The following is a 21,558-nucleotide window of genomic DNA, read 5'->3' as shown; positions in this document are numbered from 1 at the left end:
CTTTCTTATTAGATCCTGGACACACACATTTTAATGCCAAGACGCACAATACCTCCTAATGCTCTTTTCCATTTAGCTTCTTCATATCACTCATAGCTCCGTTTTGCTTCCTGTAAATACACTGCTGTGATCTTTCCATAGATGTAAAGAGTGCATCATATGAACGGATGTAGGTGAGGGAACTATCGCTGTTCGAATATTTGCTTTATCAAAGAAACAGATGCTATGACCAACAATTCTGTCAATTTATCATGATTTTCAATTATAAAATTCCCCAATGCTTCTCCGAAGATTACTTTCTCTTCTAAGAATGATCATCAGACTGGGAATGAAAAACAAAAGTAAATGTATCCCCATTTTCCACATATTAAATATTTACACACATTTAAAGCCAAATGAGTACGTTTATTATAAATGCATAACTTTTTATTGAAAGAATGAAAACATTTTGATAATAGGACAAAGATGGTGTTACAGCATAGAAATGATACTCTGCACCTTTGGTGTAAATGGGATCCTTTTATTATGTTCCAGGCCTATCTTTGAAATATTTCTAAAGAGTAACACTACTTTCATTAAAGTAAGTATTGATTGCTACAGGTAAGTGTTTTAAAAGTATTACTTTTATGTTGTTAAAAATCATTTCAGATAGTGTCTTATTAATACATGCATTTCCATTTATTGATCATGTCTTTGCATCCGCTCACATTTATTTGCATAGTGAAAGCTCTTGATAAAACTAAAATTAATAATGTAAAACTGATATAAAAACATTTCAAGTCGCCCAATTTCTTAAGGCAAGTTCGCACAAATTTGAGTGACAATGAACACAAAGAAGCATAGTATTGTTCCAGAAATCGACATCTGTACAGGCTAGAAGAGGACTATTCATAATATCAGTTTACATAAAATATAAATAGATGGAGCAGCATGAACCATTAGGCTTTAAAGCTCAGATAGATATTGATACTTACACTTGCATTCAGAAACTTTGCCTGCACAATTAGGCTCAGCCTGTGAAAGAATCTCCCAAGATGCTATGAAACCTATAATTCCCTACAAAATACATAGAGATTGGGTTACACTTCGTCAGCAAGCATCTGCCCCAACATGCGGTGCATCTCGAGGGCTCATGAACTGCCATTAAGGATGAGCACTGCTCATGTTATGAAAACTCTTCTACAACATTCAAGTCCCCTAAACCCAATAAAAATAGATCACCACTCTGTTGGATGTTTCCTTCTTATTCACATTAACATCAGTACCCAAATCCAAGTTGCTTCTAGAAACCCAACTGGCTTAATGAGAGCCTACGGTTTGTTCTATTACCGCTATGCCTGTTTCCTAATGTTACCAAAGCCCTGCAACATATCAATGGGAAGAGGAAAAATGATTGTTGAATTATTTTCTGTGGCTACCGTGGCCAGGGTTTGCAAGTAGCGCAACTGGAGAGCTCCTGCAGACTCACTGAGCACAAGTGAGGCCTCCTTGAGTGCTCTGGAGGCGTTCATTTCTCCTTCCGCTGCAATGACCTGAAAGATTACCATGAATACGATCATCAGACATTGCACTTATAGCCCAGCGGCAATGTTTGCAGTAGAAAGACCAAAGGATATGCAGTAGGTACTGAGCATTCTCATTTTGGAAACAATTTATAAAAAAATACCCTCCTTTGCAATTCAATGTATATATCATGTAGGAAACAAATCCATCGAATTAGGATAGCTAATTAAAGTAAATTAGAAATAAAATGATCAAAACAAACATTGTAACACAAATACATGCAGACACACACATAAGTATGTAGGTGCATTGCTTAGATTCATACTATTACGAACAGTATGTATTGTCCGGTTCCTCCAGGGTCATTCTTGGAGTATGTTTAAAAACTTGAATGTGTTGGCCTTCAAAACATGTTTTGATTATACATTTTTAAAAAATGCAATCTTGCAAGGATGACATGTATAGTGGGAAAATATATAGCACAATAAAAGTGTTGTCCTTGCAAAGTTTAAGTTCATTTCTTGTTAAAAACGATTGTTTCTCCTCTGAAATCACTTAAGGGGCAGTAAAGACACGCTTCCCTTCCGAGGGAAACAAACTCGCTATAAGAGACAGAGGGAATCAATATGTTTGAAGTAATGTTTATTTATCTTATGAATTTTCAGCCACTCCCTTGCGCAGGATGTCGCCCCAGCCACCCTAACTTTTGCACAGAATGAGCAGGGCAACGTTCCCCCTCTAAGCACTTTAACTGAGGGTGTCACATTTTGATCTGCTTTGAAATGGTGACGACTGTAAGTAACATATCAATTCAAAACTCTTTGCTGTGCCTGCATAGAAAATAATATGGTTGGAGGGCCATTACTAACTTAACTGAGAAAGTGTGGAACTCTGCTTTTTGAACACATTCCGTTTTATACAAATAGTACAGAAGGTAATGTTGTCAGCAGCAAAATGCCCCTAAAGATTTTCAGTACTCAATGAGCTTTTTGTATGATTACTGTGACAAAATCCCCTGCCTGGCTTTGCAAACCACCCAAAGAGTGGTTCTGGGACTTTCCCCAGCTCAGGGGCAGAAAAACACGATTCCCAGGGACCGAGTCACAAGGCAGGGGTTCGTCACATGCTAAACACCATTGGAATCCTTGTCCTCATGAATAAGACCTCTGAGGAGGTTAACAATTTCCCTCGGAGAAGGTTATTAACAATTGCCCTCGGAGATCTGTGGACCACAAACACGCTTTTCACAGGCCCACTGAGGCTTGCCAGCTAATCCGGGTCCACTGACCCATCCACTGGATTCACAGACCGGTGACTGTCTGTAAAGCCATGCGCAAAGTCTGCAAACCCGGAAGCAGATCAAATCAATCCAAACATCATGGAACACTTACAATGACTGAGAAAACAACCATGGTTCCTCGAAAATGTAATTATCTGAGAAACGCACGCTGCTGTGACACAGGCACCGGCAAGTCTCCCTGGTCCACCATAGCCATGCATGATTTGCAAAATAGTCACATGGGTTCATTGAGATTTCGGCAGGCCCCCTCGCCCTCTTTCTGACAAAGGGGAAACTAAGAGGCAGAGCCAATCGTAGCCCTTATCCTCCTGAGAACAACAGGTGAAGACCCTCAACCAGAGTCCCACTCAGGGGGAGCTGGGCTCTCTATAGAAGCCAGTAAATCCAGCCAAGCAGTATGGGGTTTTGGAGCAGGTGGTGGCCGGCGGTTGAGGATTTTGGAGTGTGTTTCAAGGAATCTAGAGGAGTGGAAGCTGGTGGATGCATAAGGGGAGAAGGATCCAGCAGCAGTAGGTGGTGTTCAGTATCTGGAGGGGGTAGTAACTTCAGCAGGACGGGGTGATGTTTTGGAGGGTGTGATCAGTGATTAAAGAAGGTGGCAAAGAGTTGGAGGAGGTGGCAACATCAGGAGAAGTTAGTGGAGAGTGGTAGTATCCGTTATAGAAGGAAGAAGTGATCAGAGATTGCAAGAGGTTGTAACATAAGGAGGAGGTTGTAAAGACTTGGCAGAGCTGGTAACATCTGGAAGGGGCAAGAGTTTAGTGAAGGTGGTGATGAATTTAGCAAGAACAGGAAGGAATGGGGAGGCCTAATGTAGGTGGCAGAGGTTAGTGTGGAACGTAGAAGAGAAGAGGATCATGCGTATGAGTTTGAAAGCAGTGTGAGGCATGGTAGAGTGGTGAAGGTTAGCTGAGACTCCTGGCGCCAACTTTAGCCTCTTGAGAAGCTTGAGCTATGTGATTGCTGGTTGAGACAACGCAGCAGTGCATCATCCAATTCTTCAAGGGAACTTACTTGGACTTCTTCGGAAGTCTGACTGCTAGTCTGCTGTGCATTCCGGTCCCGGGAAAGCCTGCATCTAAATAGTCAGCCAAGGCGATAATACCATCATGCAAGGAGAGGGTGAGTGAGTTGGTCTGCTGGTCTTGAAGATTTACGTTTAATAGTTTTTTCTGGGCACTAAAGAAATAAGACTGTAACAACACTTCCCGAGTCCAGTCATTTGTGCATTCCATTCAGGACATTACCAAGATGTTTTCTAGTAGTATATTTTTAAAACTTAGTTCATTCAATCAAGACAAACATGTCACGCATGGTCTGGCTATGTTACAACCTGTAAATAACACAAACTATGCCACACTGAAACATAGTTTGGAATGCCACTAATGATTTTCCAACATATGTACTCTCGATTTAGTAGGAACAAATGACCCAGGAATGGATGCAGTCTTAGGATGGCCTATTAATACCCCATTTTACTTTTGGTGCCTGCCATCTCCTTATGCCCATTCCAGCTCTCGGTGTTGTTGGGTTGTGTCTGTTGCAGTAGACCAATGGGTTCCTGCCTGTGACAATGCCCTTTGCCTGGGCATGTTGGCAGGTGTGGGGACGACAATGGGGCTAGGGATCCACCATCTGCTCTATGATATGGGGAATGGAGACCACCACATGAAGTATACCACTGCTGCAAGTTCTGTGATTCAACCTATATTTAAGGCAAACACAACCACTGTGGTCAAGTAGATCCACGGGAGGTGGTGAGCGACAAGAAACAAGTGCTACTGACTATCCAAGTCAGCATTTATGTGCAGTCGAACCAACAGCTGTGACCCACAGTCAAGCAGATCTGAGGTAGCGAAGTAGTGTCAAGAAAATTGTAAGAATTGCCAACCTGAGGCTTCAACAGACTGTTGATCTCTTGGGCACACCAGGTCATTAATACAACTCAGAGCAGTTGCCGACCTTGCTTTGACATACATTCTGTGTTCACATTCCAATGCACATGGGCTGGGTGGATTTTATAGTCAAACACATTGAATTGACCTAAATAGTCTCTGTATAACAAATCCCCCACCTCTGAGTCATTGGTAAGAACACATGGGCAGACTATAGTCAATAGACAAGCCCAGGAGCAAGGTTTGAGTGTCAATAAAAGCCCACAGAAAGCAATATGAATTGAGAGTGGTTGGAGCAGGTGTGTAGGGAGGAGTTTGAGAGAGGTAAAGGTGTAGGAGAAGGAGGTGGGTAAGAGCTGAAAGTTCAGGAGTTGGAAAGGGAAAGGGTTAAAGGAGAACATCAAGCAGGAGGAAAGAGGGCAGAAGATGTTGGAAGAGAACAGGTATGGAGAGTACAGAGGTTAGAGGGTTACATCAAGGAAGAAGGAGGAAAAGCGATATGAGGTGGTTATTAAGGAGTAGGGGAGAGTACAAAGCTGGTCAGAAGAGGACACCAACAGAGGCGGAAGAGAAGCCTAAAGAGGAGTAGTACAGCGAAGGAATAGAGCATGGGTAGACCCCTGCAGAAGCAGAAATAGGGCAAGCCACATTGTTTGCAAGGAGTAGCAGTAGCAAGGAGCTTGCGATAGGCTGACAGTTTTAGCCAATAGACTGACAGAAGATCAGCGTCCAATCTTATATATAGGTCCCCAGGAATTAGTGAGTACAGATCAGGTAAGGACAAAGTAAGGTAAGACTGGGTGACGGGATCAGGCCCAGGGACCAGAACAGCACCATAGGACCTAGGCTAGCATTTCGAGACCCTCCTGACCCACCTCACCTCTGGGAGACACCTTAGACACAATTGCACCAAAACTTGGTACTTCAGTGGGAGTGAATGTTCTATTTAAATGACTCTATCCACCCAGGCCACAGAGGGAAACAGATTGGCTCATGGACACCACACATAGGAAACTGGTGGTGTCCAGAGACTATGAAGGATTGCCAGAGAAGGACCTATAGAGGCTATTCTGGAAAATAACTTTTACTGCCTTAAACACTGTTTAAGTGTTGCGTGGAGACAAGTCTCGTCAATTCTGGCATCTGTTTTGCAGAGAATTAATTTGTTTTATTTAATTGAGTTTCTTCTTTGGGAAGCATAAGGAAGAGAGTAAGCAATCTTTGGAGAACTGTCAGGACCAAAAACCATGCCTGTCACTTCCGGCAGATGGGCAGCTCGATTCAGTAGCCTTATTTTTGAAGGAGAGGCCCACTCATGGTCCTAGGAAGCCATGGAAGTCACAAAAGCAAGACTTTTATTCATCAAGTGAGGGAACCCTTTATCCCAGACTCTGTAAAACCTGGCCTAAAGGGAAACTGGATACTCTCTGCCACCCACCGAGGGTGGAATAGCAGACACATCCCTTCAATTAGAAGTTGTCCATCCAGGTTACCACCTCTCAAACTATCTCTCACCAGGAAGAGTCCATCCTGTTAGATTTCTGTGAATTGTAAAAACCCAAACAAATATTTGTGTTATCAAAACCCTTTCCTTGCTCACCTGGTTGCCTTTTTACCCAGGTCTTCATGACATGACACAGACTTTTAAATATCACTACTCCTTAGAGGGGATCAGAGGGCTATTGGTCTTTGCCCTGAACATAAACTTCTTTTAGGGCAGAGTTTCAAAAATCTAAGAGTGTAATGAAAATGTAAACCCTTATGTTGCAAACCACCACCAGAATATTAGCTACAATAAAGGACTGTTGAATAACATCAGAATGCACCACCAGAACTGTTACGCTCACCTGGCTCCCACAGGGGCGTCGATCGGGCCCGGACAGCTGCGGTCTCCTCCATCGTGAAGCGTAGTGCAGAGATGACAGACTGGACTGGCTCGCCTAATCTCGTCTGCTTGACCCATAGAAGTATTCTCCTGCAAGTGGAGAAAGGGATTTAGCCACCCGTGGATTCTAGTAATGGCACCCCACTGTTCTCCCCACTAATCACCTCCGATATTCCCTTTCAGTAATCTCACCTTATGTTTTTGAAGGATGAGCTCTCCATCCTGCGTGGAATGCAGGGGCGCGTAGATACCAGTTACTTCACTCGTTCGAAGGCGTTGGAAGAGTTCTGGATGAATATTGACTCCGAGGTTCCTGGCGAGAACCCGTAAGTATAAAGTCCAAAGAGTTCAATATGTCCGATGTTCACTCTTGTCCCATTCCCTTCCTGTGTTGCAGCTGGGTCCAATAGAAGATTGCCTTGTGGCAGCTGATGGTGTTCAGGTAAGAGTCTGTATTACCCAACACTGTCCGGTAAAAGATGCGTGTACTTAACTTGTTTTCTTCTCTCTCCTTACAGGTGCGGCGTAAGAAGTTGCGGGATGTTAGAGAATAATGCCTCCGGTGGTAAATCAGGTAAGCCTATGGTGGTAAAAAGAGATTGTATTTGTTGGCTCTCACGGCGCACCTTATATTTCTTTTGTCCCCTAGATGCTGGAGTTCGACGAGGAAAATGATGAGGCAGTGCCGAATCGAAAAATGCTGAGAGAACTGGCGAGTATGGCGCGTCGCTGCAGCTGGCGATGCGACGCGTGCAGAAATAATGTCCTTTCCAAGTTCGAAGACGTGATGGATCCGGAATCAGGTAAGGAATTAAAATAAAGTCTGTGTTCTAACCTTTCCTTCTTCTTTCCTCTTTCTAGGAGCTCTGGATTCGAGGCGGGCGTGGCAGAAGACTGGATGCTGACTGCAGGCACGGTGAGCGTTGCGCAGCTGGATGCAGAATAACACGAAGCATGTGCTGCTGTTCGGGCGTGGTTTAAATAGCCTTCAAAGTAGTCCCTGGTAAGAAGTTCCCCCAGAACCACACCTGAGTAAAAAATAGTCCCTGAAGTAAAGTAGTCCCATTCAGGCCTCACGTTGGATTGACTTCATTGCAGCATGGTCTGCATGAGGTAAGTAATGTACATGAGCCTGGCGCCTAAGGCGCCAGGACTAATTTCCTCTATGAGCCTGGTGCCAATGGCGCCAGGACTGTACCCAGACAGCCCCTAGCCGGGGCTGCTGAGTTTTTAGTAAGCATCTGGATGCCTGCTCCCGGGGCTGATGGGCTTGGTCCAGATGCCCGGGGGTAGGCATCATGACAGCACTCCCCCCCAAAGGCCCCTCCTAAAGGTGTTCTTCCCCTTGGTCCTGGTCTGTCTGGGAAGTTCCGATGGAATTTTTTCACCAACCGAGGTGCATGAACGTGGTCACTAGGCTCCCATGACCTTTCTTGTGGTCCGTAACCCTTCCAGTCGATTAAATAAAAAAGTCTTGGTTTAACCATTTTAGAGTCCAGGATATTTTTCACTTCGAATTCGCGTTCCCCATCTATTAGGATGGGGTCGGGTGGTTTGGCTAGTCTTGTCCCGGGTTGAACTGGTTTCAGGAGTGAAACATGAAAGACAGGATGAATCCGCATATTAGAGGGTAATTCCAATTTGACGGCCACTGGGTTGATAATGGCCTTAATAGTGTAAGGTCCCAAATATCTAGGATTAAAAGTCTGAATCCCTTTTAGAGGTATGTGTTTTGTAGCCAGCCAAACTTGATCCCCAATCTGGTATTGTGGAGCATCACTTCTATGTTGATCAGCATTTTTCTTGTATTTCTCTTTTGCTTGTTTCAAATGTTCTGTTGCTTCCTTAAAGGCTTGTGTAATAGTAGAGTGCAGATGATTCACTGCGGGCATTTCTAAGTGTTGAGGCGAATCGAGTTCTAAGGTTCAAGGATGATGTCCATATATGGCATAAAAGGGGCTTTGTCCGGTTCCTGAATGTACAGAGTTATTGTATGCGTATTCGGAAATCCATAAAATATCCTTCCAATTGCCTTCGGTTTGGTGTAGCATGCAACGTAGGTACTGTTCAAGAGTCTGGTTGGTCCTCTCCGTCTGACCATCGGTCTGGGGATGGTGACTGGTTGATAACCTCACGTCGATTTGCGCTAATTGACAACATCTCTTCCAAAATTGCGAAATGAATTGACTACCTCGGTCAGAGACCAATACAGAAAGAAATCCATGTATTCGAACAATGTTTTCGAGAAATTCCTTGGCCAAAATTGAAGCAGAAGGTAATGCCTTTAAAGGAATAAAGTGGGCCATCTTGGAAAAAAGATCCACAATAACTAGAATGGTGTTAAATCCATTACATGGAGGTAGATCAGTAATAAAGTCTAAAGGCAAAGAATGCCATGGTGTAGGTGGAATATCCAAAGGTTGTAAAAGACCAGCTGGTTTTTTCTTCTGACTTTTGCTTTGGGCGCAGATACCACAAGATAGAACAAATGACTTTACGTCTTTTCGCCAGGTGGGCCACCAGAATTGTCTTTTAATTTTAGCTTCAGTTTTTGCGATACCTGGGTGTCCTTCCATCAGAGCATCATGATAATTGGAGATAACTAGTTCTTGTAGTTCCTTGTGTGGTAGAAATAGACGCCCTTGATAGTAAGGTAGGTCATTGCTGACTGAATAATCTTTGCCTTTCTTTACCCAGTTCTGCAGGGCTGCAGGATCGAAAAGTTGTTGGATTTTTAAATGAATATCTTCTAAAGTCTGTAGAGTAGTTATGCCAAGAATGCTTTATTCTGAAATTATAGGCACCAGTTTCGGGTTCGAATATGCTTCTCGAATCCATATTCGGGATAAGGCATCTGCCTTGCCGTTTTTACAACCTGGTCGATAAGTGATCACGAAATCGAATTCGGCAAAGAATAATGCCCTATCGAAGTTGACGCGAGTTGGGCCTTGGTTGTTTTCAAATACTGCAAATTCCTGTGATCGGTGATTACAGTGATGTATGCCTGGCACTGAGAAGATAATGCCGCCAAGCCTTGAAGGCAGATTTGATGGCTAATAACTCTATCAGTAACCGCATAGTTTAACTCGGGTGCCGAGAACTTTCTTGACCAGAATGCTACTGGATGAAGTTGACCGGTTTCAGGATCCTTCTGGGACAGGACAGCTCCCATGACTAAACTGGATGCATCGGTTTCAACTATGTATGGAACCTCAGGGCATGGATGCTTTAAGACAGGTGCAGACGTGCATTTCAATTTTAGCTCTTGGAAGGCTCTTTCAGCCTCTTTGTTCCACAAGAAGCGTTTGTTCTTTCGCAAAAGTGCTGTGATGGGGTGTACAATATGTGAGAATTCAGGAATAAATCTGCGATAGAAGTTAGCAAATCCAAGCTTGCTTTGTACCCCTTTAACTGAACAGGGTGATGGCCACTTGAGGATTGCGTCCACCTTTCGAGAGTCCATTCGAAGTCCTTTTGGAGTCAGGATAAATCCAAGGAATTCAACTTCTGTAGAATGAAAAACACATTTTTCCAATTTTGTGTATACCTTGTGCTGGCATAGTTTCTCAAGGACTGCACGAACATGCTTAACATGGTCTGATTCTGAGGAGGAGTACACTAGAATATCGTCTATGAATACGACAACACAGACGTCAATGAGTTCACAAAAGACATTGTTCATAAAATACTGGAAGGCTTCTGGTGCATTGCACAACCCGAAGGGCATAACCTGGTATTCGAATAACCCGTACTTGGTGCGAAAGGCAGTCTTCCATTCATCGCCTTTCTTTGCACGTACCAGATGATATGCCCCTCGGAGATCTAACTTAGTGTAGATACAAGCATCCTTTACTTGGTCTAGTAATTCGGGGATCAGAGGCAATGGGTATCGTTTTTTTACCGTAATCTGATTTAATGCGCGGTAGTCTATGCACGTTCTAATGTCACCTTCCTTTTTAGGCACAAAGAATAAAGCTGAGGATGCAGGAGACTTGGATGGACGAATTAAGCCATTAGCAAGGTATTGGTCCAAGTATTGTCGTAGGTGAAGATTTTCAGGTTCCGTAAGGGCGTAGATCCTACTGCATGGTGGTTGTGCAAAGGGTACGAGGTCGATTTGACAATCGTATGATCTGTGAAGTGGTAAGGTGTTTGCCTGTTCTTTTTGAAAAACATCTGAAATTCTTGATATTACTGAGGTAACTGCACGACTGGATTAGTGACTTTGGCCAGGCCTTTGTTCAAGGTTTTTTTCCGGATAACAGGTGTGTGCACAATCCGGGAAGGTCACTCTCTTCTCTCGCCATTCAATACAAGGATTATGTGTTTCCAACCACGGCATTCCCAGAATTATTTGGAATTGCGGGGCCTTGATTAAATCAAACACCATAGTTTCTCGATGCCCATCTTGACCCAACAGTGTCATCTCAGTAGTGGAATGAGTTACAGGCCCAGAGGCAATTTCAGTTCCATCGTCTGTGGTGATGATATCGGAAGCGGTCTTTTTGCAAAGGGGTAGATTTATCCTTGAGGCCAATTCGTGGTACATGTAGTTCCCTACGGCCCCACTATCAATGTATGCCCTTACTGCGTGCATACGTGATGGCTGCCTTGGATCAATAAGGACCATTGGTATGATTAGGTGCGAGGTCTGAGTGTCCTTCTTTAAGCTCGGCAAGCGGACCTCTACGCTTGTCGGGCGCGGTCGTTTCCCGAATCAGGCTCTATTCGGCTTTTGTCAGGAACTACTACTACTTTCTTGGGTGGTTTTATAGGGCAATCCCGTAGAAAATGTCCTGCGGTTCCACAGTACAGACACAATTGCATCTGCCGTCTCTTTTCTCTTTCCTTTTGAGTTAAGGGTCCTTTAACCCCCCCGATCTGCATAGGTTCTGATGCATCTGTTCCTTTGGGGGTAACGTTGGGTTTAACCCATACCCGATTCTCGGACTTAGCTCGATCAGCCTTTCTATTCTGAAGTCGGTGGTCTAACTGGACCACTAAGTCTATATATTTTGCGCAATCCTGAGGTGGGTTCACAACTTGAGCCAGAACATCTTTGAGTTCTCCCCGAAGTCCATGATAAAATAATGTAATTCGTTTCTCCTCAGGCCATCCGGTTTCCACCACCAACCTATTGAAGGTTGCGATATAAGTTAGCAGATCCTGGTTACCCTGTCGTAGGGATAAAAGTTCGTTATCCAGGGCCTGTCCCTGTGAATGTCTGGCGAATAGTTTTTCCATGCTCCTTTGAAAACCCTGAAAATCCTGAAAATCCTGAAGAAGAGGGTCATCCTGGTTGACTAGTGGAATTGACCAATCAGCTGCGCTGCCACTAAAATATGATAGTACAAAGGCTACTTTGCCTTGGTCATTTGGAAAAGCTCCAGGTCTGCATAAAAAGTGCAAGCGGCATTGGTTCATAAACACTGCAAACCTTTTTGGGTCCCCAGCAAAGTGTTCGGGTGGAGCTAAAGGAATAGTCCCTGGTAGAATTACTTGCACAGTATTGCTCGATGAAACAGGAGTTGGGATCCCCCCCGAGTCCAGGTAGGGTTGTTTGCCCAGCTTGGTTTTGCAGCAGTTGTCTAGCAAGATCATCAGTGCGTTCCTTTGACACAATCAGTTCTCTCCTGAGGGCATTAGTTTCTTGGCGCGCAGGGTGCACTTCCGCCCTAAATTCCCCTAATTATTGGGCTAGTTGGTCGGTTTCTGAGGTTTCCATAACGCCCGGGTGGCTCCCACAGGGGCGTCGATCGGACCTGGACAGCTGCGGTCTCCACCAACGTAAAGCGTAGTGCAGAGATGACAGACTGGACTGGCCCGCCTAATCTCGTCTGCTTGACCCGTAGAAGTATTCTCCTGCAAGTGGAGAAAGGGATTTAGCCACCCGTGGATTCTAGTAATGGCGCCCCACTGTTCTACCCACTAATCACCTCCGATATTCCCTTTCAGTAATCTCACCTTATGTTTTTGAAGGATGAGCTCTCCATCCTGCGCGGAATGCAGGGCCGCGTAGATACCAGTTACTTCACTGGTTCGAAGGCGTTGGAAGAGTTCCGGATGAATATTGACTCTGAGGTTCCTGGCGAGAACCCGTAAGTATAAAGTCCAAAGAGTTCAATATGTCCGATGTTCACTCTTGTCCCATTCCCTTCTTGTGTTGCAGCTGGGTCCAAGTGAAGATTGTCTTGTGGCAGCCGATGGCATTCAGGTAAGAGTCTGTATTACCCAACACTGTCCGGTAAAGGATGCGTGTATTTAACTTGTTGTTTTCTCTCTCCTTACAGGTGCGGCGTAAGAAGTTGCGGGATGTTAGAGAATAATGCCTCCGGGGGTAAATCAGGTAAGTCTATGGTGGTAAAAAGAGATTGTATTTGTTGGCTCTCTCGGCTCACCTTATATTTCTTTTGTCCCCTAGATGCTGGAGTTCGGCGAGGACAATGATGAGGCAGCGCCGAATCGAAAAATGCTTTCAGGACTGGTGAGTATGGCGCGGCGCTGCAGCTGGCGATGCGACACATGCAGAAATAATGTCCTTTCCAAGTTCGAAGACGTGATGGATCTGGAATCAGGTAAGGAATTAAAATAAAGTCTGTGTTCTAACCTTTCCTTCTTCTTTCCTCTTTTTCTAGGAGCTCTGGATTTGAGGCGGGCGTGGCAGAAGGCTGGATGCTGACTGCAGGCGCGGTGAGCGTTACGCTGCTGGATGCAAAATAACGCGAAGCATGTGCTGCTGTTCGGGCGTGGTTTAAATAGCCTTCAAAGTAGTCCCAGGTAAGCAGTTCCCCCAGAACCACATCTAAGTAAAAAATAGTCCCTGAAGTAAAGTAGTCCCATTCAGGCCTCACGTTGGCTTGACTTCATTGCAGCATGGTCTACATGAGGTAAGTAATGTACATGAGCCTGGCGCCTATGGAGCCAGGACTGATTTCCTCTATGAGCCTGGTGCCAATGGCGCCAGGACTGTACCCAGACAGCCCCTAGCCGGGGCTGCTGGGTTTTTAGTAAGCACCTGGATGCCTGCTCCCGGGGCTGATGGGCTTGGTCCGTATGCCCGGGGGTAGGCATCATGACAAGAACTCTCAAAGGATAGGTATGATGAAAAATAATTGTGTAAGCAAAACCCCAAAGTTCAAAACTAATATTCTGAAGAGAAATCCTAGCCACAATACTTGATGCTTTCTTGAGGCTGATCAAAGGTTATTTATCAATCAGCAGACAAGTGGGGAGTAGTAGTCATTTTTGACAATGCCCAATATAAGGACATGGTTCTGGAACTACTGGGGGATAGTAAAAGTTATCAGGTCCTCAGATGGGATCCCTCCCCCAAGGGTGGACTGGCCTATAGGGAACTCTGGAGATTTCCCGGTGGGCCTCTGCACCCTGGGCCTCTTTTGTGTGGTATTTCCAAATTATCTCATGGGAAAAGCATTGGGCTTGCTGAAAATGTGTCATATGGGGCCACTTTGAAAATGATTTCCAAGGCCTCTTTTGGTCCCCAGTAATTATTTCCAGGGCCTCTTTTAGTTCCCAGTCCACCCCTGCCCTCCCCTGAGATTTAACAGGAAATATTATAAACATCACAGTTAGGTGTTGACAGGGATTGGCTCACCAAAGAGGAATTTGAGTTCTTGAATTATTCTGAACGGAGGACCCCAACTTTCTATGCATTACCCAATACGTGGAAGGATGCGTTCAAGCCACCAGGAAGACCAACAGTGTCTGGCTGTGGTTCCATTTTGGAGCCATCGTGCACATTTGTGGATGTTTTCCTGCAACCTATTAGCAGAGAAACTCCAAAATATATCAAGGACACAATGGCAACTATCAAACTCTTTGAAGGTCTTGAATTTGACAGTAGCTCTAGCCTTCTGGTCACCATGGACATCAAATCGATCTACACAAACATCCCGCTGGACCAATCTATTCGTAAGATCAGGGAACATATGGTCCATGGTGGCACACATCAACGTGTACCAGGGGAATTCGTTGTTGACCTGATGAGCATAGCACTACACAAGAACTTGTTTAAATATGCAAACCAATTCTTCTTGCGGATCAGAGGTACAGCAATGGGCACAGCGTTTGCACCTGGTTTGGCAATACTTTTCATGTCGTCATTTGAGAGAGAATGTTTTCTCTCAGATACCAATCCGTTTGGATCCAAGATTGGAAATTGGTTCTGTTACATCGATGACATTATCTTCATTTGGACAGGGAGTGAGGAGACACTCACTGATTTTTCCAACTGGCCCAATTCACATCACCAAACCATTAAGTTCACCATGGACTAAAATATACAACAAATCCATTTTTGGATCTGGTAATAAAGGCTACAGGGGGTCATTTGTCCTGTTAGCTATACAAAAAAGCCACCGACGGGAACACCACACCCCACTTTTCAAGCTTCTACCTGAGGAACTTCAAGAAGAACCTCCCCTTTGACTAGTTTTTTTCTCAGTACAAGATTGCTGCCAACATGAGAATAACCTTAGTCTCTAGTTAAAGCAGAGGGGGATCCAAAAAAAATGAGTTTCCCACTCTATGAAAATAGCAGGCTTCATACTGAGGGAAACTCTGCTTGAATGCAAAAATCAGGGAGAAACAGAGAATAGATTGACCTGTGTCAAGACTTACAACACCAACTCCTTCCAGATAAAAAAAATGATCAGGAAGTATTGGCCCTTATTGGGTTCATGTCTGCCTAATGCACCAGTAAGCCTCTTAACCTTCAAATGGTCAATAAATCTGAAGGACAAATTGGTCCACTCCAGGGAAATACATGATAGGACAACCAGCTCCAGTTGGGATTTGCATCCCCTGAGGGGCCACTTTCCATGTGGTAGCTCTAAGGTGTGAAGATTCACCAAAAAAAACAATCTTTCAAGACTGAGGACAGACATTGGGAGTTAAGATTCCTTTCCAACTGCAAAACCACAAATGTAGTTTTTTGTATACAGTGTCTGTGCGGACTTTGATATGTAGGCCAGACTTCAAGGACAACCCACATCAGAATTAACAAACATCAATCTAGAACATGCTGTAGGAACATCTCAGCCCCCCATGGTTTGCCATTTTATCGAATACCAACATAGGGCAGAGGCTATGCTTTGGTGGGTACTTGACACTGTGAAAGATGTGTCAAATCCACAACAAATACTATTGCATAAGGAAACACGGTGGATCCACTGCCTTGACTCTCTGCAAGCAGATCTCAATGAAGAGATGCCTGCTCTGTGGTAGGTTATATATCTTGCAAATAGACTTGGTAGCTCCCTGCCTGTAGGACTACTTGCCTAAGCCCTCCACTAAGTGAATTATCAAGACTACTCCATATGTGACAGTGTGGGTTTGATGAAGTTGTAGCACTTTGTTCCACGCGTGTGCTGGTGTCTGACAGTCTTGCTTTTATCTCAACTGTATTTTGTCTCGAGTGTCCACACCTCACACTCATGTCAAGATGGTGATGCCCTGTGCACAACTTGGGGAGGCACCAGGAATATTGACATGTATATGGATCAACAGGCTGAGCATAACAGTTATGCATTTATGGTGGATCACTGCGCCGGGAAACCACAGGATGTCGGTTACCCACATCGGTATACTAGAAACACTGTTGGTTACCCACATTGGTATACAATTAACACAGTGCTTGCAGTGATACCTAGTGATAGCAATTAGAATTAGTTCCCACTTTTTGAGAACTCATACAGGTTGAGACGCTCACATTAATTCAACGGATAAATAAGACCTGCAAAGAACGCATTCTGTTTAGCGATGCACTTTCAGGTGGACTAGATAAGCACATACGTTTCTCAACATCACAAGCCCGCTTTGCAGTGTGCAATGTGGTACGGCTTATATGAGCGAGCCGACTGCACTTAGAGCAGACATATAGATGCACGATCGCTCGGTTGGACCATAAAGCTTTGCAGAAAGTGCATGGGTAGTAATGGGAGGCCATAACAGCGCTATGAGCATTCACATGGCTCATTTGGAGTGGATGATTTTTTTCTCAAACATGCTTTCCCTTGTTTGTGTCTCTGTTATATAGATGTTGCTGCAATCCACCAGGGACGGGACATTTGCGCAAGCTATAGAGCTTACACAACCACCCGGCTGGGCTGGTGATACCTTTGGTAAGCCTCAGATATTGCACATATGGTGGACCATAGTAGGGTGACTAGCCTTTCACAGCATGTTCTAAGTAGGGCAGCATTTACATTAACATATCTCCCCTCTTGTATTCCCCATTCTTATAGGAAGCTGCACTTTCAGCACTGCTGTTCCTTGGGGGATTCATCTGCACTCATCAGTCCCCACAAATAACCTGAACTAATTATATAAGTGGTATGTCAGCAATATTGTTGTTCTCCTCTAAATCACAGTGACCTTAAGTATACCACACCATGTAAGAATCTTTATTTTTTTCTACAGGAATCCCGGTATATCCATACAGCAGTTTGGAACTTCTTTGATAGGTTTAAGAGTATTTGAAATTGGAAGATAATAACCCCTTAGCAGGTTAATGGTGAGTCTGTTGGCTTACAGTGTCATCTCACTATTAGGTTAAAGGATTAGACACTAGTTGGTTTATGTTATAGTGACCTTCCAACTGTCAGGTGAGGGTCTCACACAGGGTGCTTTCTTGGTGTTGGAATGAGTTCTTAAAGATAGGCAACAACCACAGTGATTTTATTTAGTCATGAGCAAAGTGATATTAATGTAGTATTATGTTTTGTCTATAGGGGTTTCCTTTGGTCCGGATGACGGTAGAGTCAAGTTATATATCCACCGAAACATATAGCCTAGCTGAATCAGGAGTGGGTACTTCTGCAAGGCTGTGCAGTCATACTGAACATGACCACTATAAGTAGACCCTAAGTCCTTGACTTTGTCAATGTGACTTTCATTGTGCAATGGTGTGTTTAGCTAGTCAGTTAGGAAGATTGAGACACAATATTGTCTTTCCTTCTGCTTTCCTGACTTGTTTCCATTGAATTGTTAGATACATCGTCTGGATGTTTTACTTGTCCATTGTAATGTGTTATGTATGTTCATGTCATGCTGAGCAATTGATGTTCACCATATATGCTTGTAATTTGTTACAAAACAAAAAAGTGAAGAGATTACATTTTGCAATAATAAACGTTTGCAATATGCAAGGCAAAAAGTAATGAAAAGCCTTGGTTGATATATGAATGTTGCCATAATTCCTGACTTTTAATATTTCAGCAGGATCTTGTAAAACGTTGTCCAGCACATTGGAAACATGAGCACCAATTAAAATATTTGAATTCATTTCTGTTTAAAAGCAATTCTTGGAGGGAGCTTTACTTTGCCTTGGACCCGTTTCCCCAGCCCCTTCCAGTGTTGGGGTATGCCCTTTTGTTTGGATTAGCGAGGGTTTTACCCAACTTTCACTGAATGATTCCTCATCTGATAACTCATCAGAGATGTGAATATAGCCTATGCTTCCTGTGAGACCCCAAGTCCAGCAGTGTCAGGGCACACAGAGTGCTTTGTTTTCCCTGTGCAAGTCTCATTGAACAGCTGGCTGTATTGGCTCTACTGATTCATGGCATTCTTTGTATGATTTTAGTGGGGTACAGAACACATTTCTCAGACATATTTTCTTATGAGGTACTGAGATAAAGTTGTGGATCTGCATAGTTATTGTTTCTGCCTGCCTCAGAGTGCGGGCTGTTGTCAGATGGTATCTGGGATTCACAACTGAGATGGAATGTGGGAAGTAGACTCTGGATGTTGGACGGCAAGGTTGTGATTCAATAATGCATTGTTCATGGAAGGCTACTTGTTCCGACATACATAACTGGAGTTACAAATAAGAAAGACAGGACTCAGAATTGTGTTTTGAACTGGATTAAAATATGCAGCTCAACTAACGTAAACTAAGAAACTATCCGTGAACAGTGGTAATTGATTCTGATTAAAGTTCCTCACTCTCCCACGAGATCTTACGATGCAAAAATCTGCTCTCAAGTTACCACACACAAGAACACTTATAGCATGGGCTTTCAGTCCTGAACAAGGAGCTGCAATTTGACAACATGCCGAAAATTACATGGCATAATTCAAGTATAAACTATGAAGCAATATGCAGTATATAGATCATGATTGTTTGTAATGAATGAATTATCCCAAGCAAACATCCAAATTGTGATTTTCTACAAGGAAGGGTTTTGGTTTTACACCAAGGCACTGGATCAATCAATTGATGTGTTCGATAGTTTTTTTTTTTTTTAAATGTCTTATTTACTTTTTTCAATAAATTTTTTTCAGTCACATGAATTTTCTGACCAAACGTTCTCTGTATGTGTAGAATCAGATTAGTTATTAGATTGAGATTTTGGATGAATTTATTTATTTATTAGGATTTATAGAGCGCACAGCAACCCAGAGGCATCGTGGCGCTGTTGCAAGGACACTTGCTGGTTACATATGGAAGCAAACTTAGTTACAGGTGGTTACATATACTTGATGGTTACATATGGAAGCAAACCTAGTTACAGGTGGTTACATAGGCACATGTACTTGGTTGTGGGATAGCGCATAGCAACAAGAACAGCAACAGAGTGGAAGGATAAAAGGAGATAGGATTAGGCAGAACAATGGTGGAGAGGGGGAAACATTTCATGCAGCAGTTACTTGAAGAGTGTTGTTTTCAAGGTTTTGCTGAAGGCTGTGAGGGAGGTTGCAGCTCTGAGAGTGTGTGGTAGTGTGTTCCAGAGCCTGGGGGCTATGGAAGGGAATCCTATTCCTCCGGCGTTCAGTCTTTTGATGGGAGGGATGCGGAGTTGGTTGATATACTGTGTTCTTATAGAGCATGTGGAGGTGACTCTGGTGATGGTTTCTGATAGGTAGGGTGGTGCAGAGAGACTGAGGCATTTGTGGGTGAAGGTAAGAATCTTAAAGTCGACTCTTTCTTTGACGGGGAGCAGGTGGGCATCTCGTCTTGCCTGTGAGATGTGTGCCCTTTTGTCGGAGTGCATTGTTTTGTACTCTCTGTAGCCTGTTGATGTTTTTTGCTGAGGTGCCAGCCAGTAGAGCAGTACAGTAATCAAGTTTTGCTCCGATCGTGGCACGGGCACTGGAGAGGCAGTTTTGGCTGGTTAGGAAGGATTTTATGGTGTTAATGAGTTTGGTGGTGTGGGCAGCAGCGGCGGAAATGGTGCTGACCTGGCGAGTCATCGAGAGGTAGGAGTCTAGGTAGACTCCTAGAGTTTTTACAAAGGACGTGACAGGTATGATGGAGTTGTCAATGTGAACTTTTTCATATTTTTTGTTGAGTTTGGGTAGGATATCCTTGGGGCATAAGAGGATTAGCTCTGTTTTGTCCCCGTTGAGGCACAGGCCATTGGATGCCTTCCAGGTTTGGATAGTTGTGTAGATTTGTAGGAGGGCTGCTTTATCTTGGTTGTAGTCGCCAGTGAGGAGTAGGAGTATGATATGCCAAGCGAGTCCAGTTTGTCGAAGAGGAGCTTCGTGAATAGGTTGTATAGGGTAGGAGCAGTGCAGGATCCTTGAGGAACTCCAGTGGATGGTCGTGGCATCTGCGTTGGCCTGGTCGGAGTATATTTTCATGGCCATGTGTTGGATGAGGTCAGTGACTTCAGATTCTGTGACTTCTCTGAAAGAGAAGAGAGGAGTGGGGATGTGGAGAAGGGTGGGAGTGGGTGGTGGCGTACTGTCATATTTGGGTAGAGTATCTCTTTGTGTTTGGATTTTGTCTTGCAGAAGTTTAATTTTATTCCGGAGGGCGTCCTGAATACTGGAGCACCAAGCTTTGTCTTTGACGATAACGTCTGAGCTGGAGGTGGGTGAGATGAGGTTTTTGAATATGGCAAACATTTCCTTGGATTTGGAGTTTGCTGTGGAAATGCGCCGGTTGAACGCTTCAGATTTAGCTTTAAAAATGGCTTTTATGTATATCGAGGAGATACTTTTGAACTCTCTAAGGGTGAGGTCATTGGGCATAGATTGCCAGGAGGCTTGGGCCAGGCGTTTGGAAGAGCGCAGGGTGGACAGTTCTTCTGTGTACCAGGAGTTGGTGTACATAGATTTCCTTTTTTTTATTGTCTTCGATAGGGGCTATAGTATCTATGGCTTTGGTGAGGGCGTGGGAGTATATGTTGGCGAGGATGGTGGGATTGTTGGTAAAAGGGGGTTTGAGTTCCAAAGTGTCCAGGAGTGGGAGCAGGTTGAGTTTGGTCAATTTTTTTCGAGCTTCTGACTTTAGCAAGGGGGGGCATATGAGAGCGTCTTTTGGTAGTCGGGTTGCTAGGGATAGTGAGTTGAATGCAACTTTGGTCTGTCCACAGTTGGGCCGAGATGGAGGTGATGGAAGAGGAGCAGTTGTGGTCACCGATCCAGTCAATGGTGCGTCCTTTGCAGTGGGTGGGCTCAGTGATTTGTGGGTGAATCCTAGGTCATAGAGCTCTTTCGCTAGAGCTGTGGCTGCTTTGTCCTTGGGGTCGTGCAGGCCGAGGTTGAGATGTCCTAGTCAGATTGTTTTGGTAGAATTCTTAAGGTTATTACTTAGAATTTGGAGGAGAGTCTTTTGGTAGTTGGGGGTGGTTCCTGGCGGTCTGTACATGACAATTATATTTATGGTGCAGTTGGGGGAGATTGTTAGCTTGGCATAGAGGAGGTCGGGATTGTTTTCCCATGGGAGGTTGCATGGTCTGATGGTGAGGCATTCCTTGGAGATGAGAGCTACACTGCCTCCTTTGGAAGACTTGCGGTCCTGGCGTAGGATGGTGTATCCATGGGGAAGGGCCAGAGAAATGGCAGGGCCAGAGGCTTCAGGTAGCCAAGTTTCAGAGATGGCTAGTAGGTTGAGGTCAAGAGAGGTGATGAGGTCATTGATCTCCAGAGCATGTGCTGGCAGAGAATGGGTGTTAATGAGGGTGCATTTAAGTGCCCGGTTCTGGGAGTGTTTTTTTGGGCGT

General features: G+C 44.2%; 1 protein-coding gene across 1 annotated transcript in view; it reads right to left on the bottom strand.

Moving 5' to 3' along the window:
* Positions 1 to 384: 384 nt before the first annotated feature.
* STOML3 (stomatin like 3) overlaps positions 385 to 21,558 on the bottom strand; it is a 355,332-nt gene continuing 334,158 nt past the window's right edge. Inside the window, exon 8 of the mRNA XM_069639736.1 lies at positions 385 to 1,532. Coding sequence (XP_069495837.1) covers positions 1,332 to 1,532 — 201 coding nt within the window. The 3' untranslated portion in view covers positions 385 to 1,331. The remainder of the gene's footprint in view (positions 1,533 to 21,558) is intronic.

This window comes from Ambystoma mexicanum, chromosome 7q (genome assembly GCF_040938575.1).
Source record: "Ambystoma mexicanum isolate Mex_15411 chromosome 7q, UKY_AmexF1_1, whole genome shotgun sequence".
In the NCBI taxonomy this organism is placed as follows: domain Eukaryota; kingdom Metazoa; phylum Chordata; class Amphibia; order Caudata; family Ambystomatidae; genus Ambystoma; species Ambystoma mexicanum.
Note: the sequence above shows the minus strand (reverse complement) of the source record. Positions and strands in the feature narration are given on the sequence as shown.